At 43.0% G+C, this 10,342-nt stretch overlaps 1 protein-coding gene across 1 annotated transcript in view; it reads right to left on the reverse strand.

The window, feature by feature from the left end:
• Positions 1 to 6,321, reverse strand: part of LOC143282411 (insulin gene enhancer protein ISL-1-like) — a 77,963-nt gene extending 71,642 nt beyond the window's left edge. The window contains exon 1 of the mRNA XM_076588041.1: positions 6,185 to 6,321. Coding sequence (XP_076444156.1) covers positions 6,185 to 6,263 — 79 coding nt within the window. The 5' untranslated portion in view covers positions 6,264 to 6,321. The remainder of the gene's footprint in view (positions 1 to 6,184) is intronic.
• Positions 6,322 to 10,342: the final 4,021 nt, after the last annotated feature.

Genomic DNA, 10,342 nt, shown 5'->3' on the forward strand with positions numbered 1-10,342 from the left:
GTTTTGCACTATTTTGTTGATTAGTACTTACTATGTCACTAGAGCTTTTCAGCTAACGACATTAAACATTTCAGTGTTCAGTGTTCTCTTCCACATCCCCGCTCTCTCTCTCTCTCTCTCTCTCTCTCTCTCTCTCTCTCTCTCTCTCTCTCTCTCTCTCTCTTCTCTTTTATTTACTTCTTTCTGACAAACCTTTTTTTTTTTTTTAGAGTTACGCCAGGGCACAAGTAAACAGCGACATCAGATATGTCACAGCTTTATATAAACAAAAAAGAAGAAGAAAGAAAAGAAAAAACAGAAGAAAGAGAAAAGAAAAAAAAAAGAGATGGAGAAAGAGATAGTGTGAGAGCGAGAGAGATCAAGATAGGAAGATATGCATAATATATATATATATATATAGAGAGAGAGAGAGAGAGAGAGAGGGACAGAGAGAGAGAGAGACAGAGACAGAGAAAGGTGTAGATATATACTGGAGAGAGAGACAGAGAGAGAAAGAAAGAGAGACAGAGGATGTGAGAGCGAGCGATATATATATATATATATATATATATATATATTGGGACAGAGAGACAGAGGCAAAGAGAGAGAGACAGAGACAGACCGGCAGACGGAGACAGAGAGAAGGGAGGGGAGAGACAGACACAGAGAGAGAGAGGGAGGACGTGAGAGAGAGAGACAGAGACAGAGAAAGACAGAGAGACAGAGACAGGGACACACACACACACACACACACACACACACACACACACACACACACACAGTGCAGTAACCACCACAAGCACGACAGTTCGACAGGCGAGGAGAGAAGAAGAGGAGAGGAGGCAGCGAAGTTCCAGAAAGGAGGGGCAGGAGGCGTCCATGTTATTATTAATGTAATAAAGTTTGACACGCGCTGCTTGTAGATCGCATCTTCTTCCTCCTCTGCGTAGCCTTCTCTGGGGAAGGTTGCTTAGTTCCAACCCCCCTCCCCCTACCCCACTCCCCCCCCTCCCCCCCCCGACCCTCTCCCCCTCCACTCCCTCCGCGACCCCGTCAGCTCAGATAATTATCTACCTGTCGTTGAGTGTATTGAAAACAAAACTACATGGGTATTATTTAAAAAAAAAAAAAAAAAAAAAAGGAAAGGAAGATTTCAAATAAAACTTGTGATGATGAGGTTAATTGGCTTGTAACGGCAGCAGCTGAGTAAAATCCATGAGTTGGCAATGACAGCACAATAGCTAAGAATACAGATTGTTCCATCACACACACACACACACACACACACACACACACACACACACACACACACTTAATACTCATAATAATGATATAATAATAATAATAATAATAATAATAATAATAACAAACACCACCAACAAAACCACCACAACAGAAACAATAATGCTAATAATAACAACAACATCAATAATAATAATAACAACAATATAAATGAATAAGTAAAGATAATTAATATGGGAGAAAACGGAGAAGGAAAAGTTGGAGGACGATATAAATCCTTCAAATACAGTCTCTTGGTGGTATTCGAATACTCTCTCTCTCTCTCTCTCTCTCTCTCTCTCTCTCTCTCTGAGGGAGACAGCTGAACCGAAAGTATGCCTGCCTCATACGACTTCCATGTGTGAATGTCTGTACACAGCAGAACACTGCATGTCTGCGGCTCTAACCTCTTTATAATACAGAGCTTACGTAGCACATGCATGCACTGTTGACTCTACGCTTAGCGCAGTCTAGACTGGTGTGTATACACACAGCGGAATGGAAAGGGGGTTCTTAAGATTCAGCTCCTCCTCCGATGGTGACTGTATGAGCTGGAGTTGTGTCGCTGCGGTATTCCTCCCTAATCCGTATTGTGGTTTCGTATTAAGATGTGGGGTGGACTGTGTTTTAAAAAGGGTGCGGTTTGTTGACGCAACCGCCCCCGCCTCCATACCCCGCTTTCGTTTATTATGTGTGTGCATGTGTGTGTGTGTGCGTGTGTGTGTGTGTGTGTGTGTGTGTGTGTGTGTGTCACGGTGTGTGTGTGCTTAAGTGTGTGTGTGTGTGTGTGTGTGTGTGTGTGTATGTGTGTGTGTGTGTGTGTGTATGTGTGTGTGTGTGTTCTGTGTGTGTACGTGTGTGCCGTGTGTATGTGTACGCGCGCTTGTGTGAATATATGTGTGGCGACTGTTTGTGTGTGCGTTCGTGCTCGCGTATGTGAGTAAAGGTCGGGAAGTGTGCTCGCGATCTTATCTATAATCTGTACCACGAGTCTCTATGCCCCGTTTCAAACTATCTGTCTGTGTGTGTTCTTGCTGCTTGAACCTAATTTCCATGTTACTTTTCGCAGGTTTAATCATTCATAAGCTATGTCTAGATAACTAGCTATATTTCCTTCTTTTTTTTTTTTTAAATTGTCTATAAAGCAGACAAATGAATAAATAAATAAATAGATTTTTTCCACAATAATTAGTAAAGGTGAAGTGTTTGTTACTCCCTGCCTTAAATAGTTTCCATAACTTGATCATGGAACTTGTCGTCATTAAATTGAATTAACCGTTGGCTCGGAAAATCACGCCTCTCGACACCATATAAGCAGCAGTTAATGTTGAACATGTAACATAATTTTGTATTTTGCCCAGTTTTTGTTGTTGTTGCTGCTGTTATTTATCATAGCTATTCATTTTTTTTTTTTAAATATAGAATGACTTAATTTGATCATTGACTTTGCTGCTGTTGTTGTCAGCATCACTGTTGCTGCTATACTGCTACCTGTTAATTAATGATATTGAAGATCTCACTGTTGGTTGGTTGTTAATAAACAACATGAACTGAAGTGTTCAGTATCCGCATTGTCTAACTACACAGCAGATGGTGATTTGATAATGAAACAGTGGCCGGCAAAACTATGTCACACACTGTGACCAACACTGAATTCAAAATATCAAACTTCCAGAGAATACACAACAAACAAGCACAAAACACGAAATAAACGTGACCGCGAAAAGTCTTGTTAATTAAACACGCGCAGAAAATGCTCAACAGAACCTCTGCGTAAGTTTAACAACTAGACTTTTCGGGTCATGACAATTTAGTGTCTTGTGCTTGTTTGTTGCACAACAGAATCTCTGCATAATTTACACGTGTGAAGAATGATACAACAAAGTAAACTCTTGCCCCTATTCAAAGCACTGTCCATACGTAGAAATAAATAACATAAAAATCTGTGACAGTCTGCTAATTATCATAATCAATATCAAAAGCTGATGAAAAGAAAACTTTCACTGACTGATCTTCTCATAGCTCTCTACCAACAAAATTATATCGCAAGAACTTCAGAAAATTTCTTCGACAATGACTTACAACCAGTTTTAACGCTGACACCTGTAGACGCTTTGACACACTGGGTAGCCATCCTTGAAACGTGAGGGAATTTTCATCAGCACTTTTTCTTAAATATAGGCCTTTCTCGACGGTTGCAGTCCGAGGAGTTTAGGAACCTATGATGACAGGTTAGATACTAAGGCTGAGCTAAGATAATGTTGAGTTAAAACTTGAGATAAATCATGGGGATCACCATTTACAAAAAAAAAAAAAAAAAAAACTGTTGAAATTTGCTACTGTTATATTCAATCTAAATCTTCAGATTAACTTATTGATAGATATCGTCTTACTGGAGTTGACAGATTACATGAATGATATTATAATGATAGCTACTGATAATCAACAGAGACCTCTGAATTTCACCTGACCCATAATCTGACATCAACAAGCAGGTGTGAAGTTTTAGCTGAATCTCTAACTAGAACCTGTGTCAGTGAGGACTCCAAACTCCGCACACTAATAGGCCTATAGACATGTACTTCGGCAGTAACGCATAAAATCAAGCAAATTCTGAAGGGCTCCATTGACCATGCAAATTTAACAGTACATGACGAAGACATGTTTCCGAATTTCAGTAGCAGCAGTCACTGAAATCAACAAGAATTAAACACACGGAACTTGCTCAATTCTTTTCAAATTAGTCATCAATCGGAAATATCAGGAATTAAAACAATAAGCAAAATGACTGATACAGCAAACAACATCAACAAGAGAAACTGATGGCAAACGCCAATGATATCTGCACTACTGGACAGACTATACAACAAACAGGATCAAGGACTCTTAGTTTTACTAGCCTGTACTGTGACGGGGCATCTCCTTTATACCACCACTGTCGAGGACTCTTAAATTTACTAGCCTACATTGTGACAGGGTATGGAATAAATAGGGGCTTTCTCACAACACCACCAAACTTGTCAAGTAAAGAAGACGTAAACACACGCATCTGTCAACATGTTCAGTTGACAGCCCACACCAATAAACACACTGACAAACGTCGGCAATTGAAGGAAGTCAGAGCGCTCAGAGTATACACAGTGGCTTTTGATATTCATAAACCGCTTTTGAAACGGTATTTCAAGCATACTTAATTCACCCGCCCGCACTCTCGACTCTCCTCCCCAGACCCCACCCCCACCTGTACGACCACAACAGGGGGTCTGTGTGTGTACCCCACAGCAAGGTTAAAAAAATATATATATAAAAAAAAAAGTTTTGGCGACCTGAGGACAGCCACCACCACGCTTCGTCGCGTGGCCATTGTGCGCGTGACAAGACGGATGCTTCAGTGAAATCTTCCTCGGCGTCAATTACACCTGTTGTTTTTTTGTTGTTTTTGTTTTGTTTTGGGTTTTGGGGGTTTTTTTTGGGGGGGATATATATATATATATATATATATATATATATATATATATATTCTTTTACATATCCTCTCTCTCTCTCTCACCCACTCCCTCACTCCCTCTCTCTCTCTCTCTCTCTCTCTCTCTCTTCTTCTTCTTCTTCTTCTTCTTCTTCTTCTTCTTCTTCTTCTTCTTCAGGTGTGGATGTGTGTGTGCGTGTGTGTGTGTGAGTGCGTGCGTGCGTGAGAGAGAGAGAGAGAGAGAGAGAGAGAGAGAGAGAGAATTTCCCACCGATTCTATAGAAAATCATGCAGCATGCACACATGAGCAGCGAAAAATGTTTATGGCCACTCCGCGCGGCCACGACTGCTTAAAAAAAAATGTACAGGGCCGGGTGGATCATTTTTGTTTGTCTGGTCGTGTGTGAAACTTCCATCAATGACAGTTGTGTTGATTCATTCGGATTACTCTGCAGTAAATTAAAGCGTGCGGTAACACGCAGGTGCAGTGAGTGAGCAACACTGAAAAAGGAATGGGTGGATGGCTGGGAGGGTGGAAGGAGGAGGAGGAAGGGTGTCACAAGTTTCCTTCGTCATTTGAGTTGTCAGAAGTTAACAATGCTATGATAATAATGACAATTTATTGACAAAAAAAGAGACATTCTTGACTCGTTTCCTTTCTTACAGAAACTAACAACGATATGATAATAATGACAATTCATTGACAAACGTTAGAGATTCTCCTTTCTTACGCTGACTGATGAAAACGTCCTAGAGTATCACTACGGTCTTGCTCACGCAGAAACTATCATTAAGTTCAAGAAATGGTACACAGTTATCAAATTAATAGTCGAAACGCGATCATCCTCCCTCCAACGCCTCCCTTAGTACTGCTACTCCCAGTTCTGTTGTGTGAAATTTCTACTGTTTCATACCGTAGAAGCTGAGAGTATCCTTCATGAAAATGTCCACTCATGTGGGGAACAAATCTTTTCTTGAAAATGTTCACTCATGTGGGGAACAGATCTTTTCTTGAAAGTGTTCACTCATGTGGGGAACAAAATTAATCTTGTCTTAAAAATGATGATGTCGTTTCAAATCCAGCAATTCTTTTTTGATTCCTTCAAGACCGAGGTCATAAAAATGCTCTACAACAAAACATTAGTCATCACAAACGTAACAATAACAGTGATATTAACAACAACAACAACAAAATAATAATAATAATAACAAATTGCAGTAGTAATAATCATCATGATAATAATAATAATAATAATAATAATAATAGTAATAATAACAATAACTAATCAACACACATAGCCTACACTGGCAAGCAAGCCTAATTATACCAACTTTGTCAGATTTTTGCAGTACACACACAAAAATACTATAGGTTTAACAGAAGCAAAGCACGATCAGTTTTTGTTTTTGTTTTGTTGGTTCATTTCAAAAGTATATAGATATATAAAGTCCACTTACTGCCGACTGGTTGGGCCTCCACGGCCATATCTTCGGCTTTGGAGGGCGAAATTTTGCCTGATTCCGATAAATACCTCATACACGCGGAGTTGTGAAGGCAGAATCACACACAATTCCACACAACCGTTAGGTTGCTGTCAGATGCAAAGCCGCTTGCCCACGGCGAGTGAAGAAGGTTAGTCAAGAGGGCGAGTTTAAAAAAAAAAAGAATCACACCGGAGACTGACGAAGTTGTTAGACCTTTGGAAACTTTTTTTTCTGTTTCCCAGTCGTCGTCGACGTGGTCTTCTTCTTCCTCTTCTTTCCGGAGCAAAACAACACGAGGGGATAAAGAGTACACACGAAGACACGCTATATCCGTGCTTCTTGTCTGTCGGGCGCTGTGCGCAGTCGTGTACTGTCAAACAACTCTAGGCCAGACTCGTGCTTGCTCGCGACACAAAACACGGAGCACAAATTGCCCCTTCCCTTATCCCGCAGCTCCCATTGGCTGGCCCGGGCGCTGCGCCGCGCACGTGTGCCAATCAATATTCCCAGGAGGGCGGGGCTAGCGTTGCTTGACTGCAAATTCGCTTAGCTACCGAGCGGCAGGGGGCGGGGTTGGAGAGGAGGTGGGAGGTGATAGGCTGGGGAGGTTCAGGGTGCGAGCTGTCAGCAGGGGGGGAGAGGGAGGGGGGAGAGAGAGAGAGAGAGAGAGAGGGAGTAGGTCAACCCTCCCCACCTTCCTCCCTTCCCCCGCCTCCTTCCCCCCGTACTCCCTTTACCCATGACTCTCTGTCTCTCACGTGCAAGGAAGGAGCAAGGGGCGGCAAGCAGCTGAATGAAAACAACAACACGGCTGTAGCGTGACGGAGTCTGTGGGCCTCTGGCAGCAGCAACACTGAGCGCCGGCCCAGAAATTTGATCTCGTCGTCGTCTGCTCAGAACCACTCTTCCGTCCCCGGTCCCTTTTTCCCCTTCCCCGTGTTGAACGGCGGCGTCAGTTTGACAACACCGCCACCACCAACCACCACCATCTCCACTCCGACTTGGAGACCACTGACGAAACGACATCATTCCCAGTTGCTAGGGGTTACCCATACCGCAAGTCACGGCCGCAAACTGCCGGTTACAGTATGGTCGTCAACCAGACAAACTGTAATAACTGACACACACCTGCTTGTTACGGTTTCGAGTGGAGGTTTGAGTTGTAATAAAACCTTGAAACCAGAGTCGTGTGTAATACAGGTACGAACATGGGGGTTTAGCCGACTATGGTGTCTTATTTTTTGTCCTTTTTTAAATATTTTTTTTCTGCCCTGTCTCAACGGACCGCGAAGGTCGTGTCAGTTTCATATCCGCTGATCTAACCCTTGTCAGCCATTGTTTAATGTCGAGAATAGTTACTATTGACGTGAAATACATGTCAGTGCTGTTTGTTTGGGGTTTTTTGTTTTTGTTTGGGTTTTCTTTTTCCTACCCTGAATTTGCTCGCCGTTTTGGTTTGGACTGATTCATTAATGAAAAGAACCTGCACGCGCGAGCAACGAGGAGTATAGTTCACGTGCGGTGTGCTGGATGCATGTAAGCTGCAGAAAATTGTTGTCAGCAATAGTAGACATCACAATTTTGCTTATCGCTGTTCAGTACTTCAGTCGCGCGGACTTTGAGATATTTTTTTTTAAGCTTTGAGAGACAGTTCTTTTAGCTGTAAACGGTTTCACATGTAAACGCTCCGATTCTTTTTTTCTTCCCTATCGTGATATTTGGTTTTCAAAAGTATGAGGAAAACATCAGCGTAAGAAGACACCGATTTACCTGATATATATATATATAATACACAGTGTTACCTGTGGACAATAAAATATTGCTTTTTGAATCGTCAACTTTCTTCTCGAATATTCCCAATCCATGGGGTTTTCTCTGGAATAAACCTTGACGTACAGACTCAACCTCTTCCCCCCATCCCCTCTCCACCCCACCCCCACCCCCAGCCCCCCTCCACGTCAACGCACTAATGCTACAGACCTTTGCGTCAACGACTCGTGAGCAACAACAACAACAAACCCTTGTGAGCAGTTGCGGTCCCTCAGTTTTGAGCAATGTTGAGTACTTTCAAGACCAGTCTTGTGAATAGCGCCTGGCAGTTGGGTTTCCTTTCAGTACTGAGAAATTAAGCCGCCGGGCTACTGGTCAAGTGTTTTGGTTTGAGTGTAATTTTAGTTGTGTTCGGGTGTGACAATCTGTGTTCTTCTCCAGCTCCCACGTGGTGCCCGTGGAATGACTCTACCGCATCCGCTCCCTTGGGCTATACCACCATGGTGTGTGTGTGTGTGTGTGTGTGTGTGTGTGTGCTTGAAAGTGTTCAAAGTACCCGTCACAAAGCGAGAAGATTCTGAGAGAGCTTGAACAATGCTGAGACCGTTCGAACCCGTGCATTTCCAACAAAGATGCCATTCTCAAAAACGGTGGAAGTGCGGTGTTAAGTTAGGCCCTGGACTCGACTTACTTCCTCTGAACATCACATCAAAGGGACTAGTTATCCACCGTCGGACGTACTATCACCTATGTGCGACTATCGTAACGAAACAAAGGGCAGAAATTTTCTCTGTTCGAACCACGTGTGATGGTCACTCAACGAAGCTGCATTTCTCAAATTCCAATTCTAATGTGCTGTAGTTCTGGTGATGGTCAGTCACTTAAGCAACATTGTCAAAATGTTCCTTCTCCCCATCCTCTTGCTCTTCTCCTCTTCTTCTCCTCCTCCTCCCTATCCTTCTCCTCCTCCTCCCCTTCTCCTCCTATTGTTCTCCTCTTCTTCTCCTCTCCTCCTCCTCCTCTTCTCCTCCTCCTCTTCTTCTCCTCTTCTCCTCTCCTCTTCTCCTCCTCTTCTCCTCCTCCTCCTATTCTCCTCCTCCTCCTCTTCTCCTCCTCTTCTTCTCTCTTCTCTTCCTCCTCCTCCTTTTCTCCTCCTCCTCCTCTTCTCCTCTTCCTCTTCTTCTCTTCTTTTCCTCCTCCTCCTCTTCTCCTCCTCTTCCCCTCCCGTTCTTCTCTCTTCTCCTCCTCCTTTTCTTCTTCTCCTCCTGCTCCTTTCCTCCTCTTCTCCTCGTCCTCTTCTTCTTCTCCTAAACCTCCTCTCCGCCTCCTCCTCCTCTTCCAACTCATCCCTCATCTTTCAGTACCTCCACCGTCTTCCTACTATTATAATGGATTTATTATGCTTGTCGGTCATGTCAGGTGAGAGTTGTGTCGATCTTACTGGAAACCTAGCTGTGAGTGTTCGCTAAACGTGTAAAACCTATCACTGGACTAATTTAGCGACGCACTGTTTTACTGTTGTTTTATTAGACTGCCATTACACACCATGACCACAAGTCACATCGATTCGCCTGCTATAAGCACATATGATTGAGTGCCCGTTTGCACGCGCGCGCGCACACACACACACACAAACACACACATACGCGCACCCCCCCCCCCCCCCTCGCACCCCCATCCCCCACACGCACACCAAATTCAAGTGTGTGGTGTGGACAGCGCAAACACTCGTGTTCACCAATGGAATTACTTTCAATGCACAGCCCTGATATGGCCTTATTGGTCGACTGTGCTATAAACAACATGATTTGGTTTGATTTGACTTTCAATGCACGATCTGGTTTTTTTTTCTTTCTTTCTTTTGTTGTTGTTGTTGGTAGTGGTGGTGTTGTTTTTTTTCCTCAGATTAGTTCGAATAAGACCCTCATGTTATATCAAGTGAGATAAGATAAGATCACGTCAAACTGAACTGAATCAAGCCAGATCAGTTTTTGTTTCGATTTATTTCTTTTATTAGGTTTTTTTTCTTCTTCTTCTTCTTCTTTTCCCCCCGCTGACAATAAAGTTGGGCCCCAAAGGCATCATGACTGTTGGGTCATGTAGGTACAACAATGGCATGGACATTGATTATAATATTGACACCGCCAGACACTGCGTATAAGTTATTTAATATACTAAAGAAACTGCATGCATGCTGCATTGGATGTTTGACAATGTAAGAACACCCACAACAAAAACAAAAAAAGGAAGGGAGGGAGGGAGGAGAGGGGAGGGGAGGGGAGACGAGGAACATCCACAAACAAGTAACGTGTGTGAGCAGAGTGGGAAGCAAAAGGCTTTTTTTTTTTTTCTTTTTTTTTT

This window comes from Babylonia areolata, chromosome 5, assembly GCF_041734735.1.
Source record: "Babylonia areolata isolate BAREFJ2019XMU chromosome 5, ASM4173473v1, whole genome shotgun sequence".
Classification (NCBI taxonomy): domain Eukaryota; kingdom Metazoa; phylum Mollusca; class Gastropoda; order Neogastropoda; family Buccinidae; genus Babylonia; species Babylonia areolata.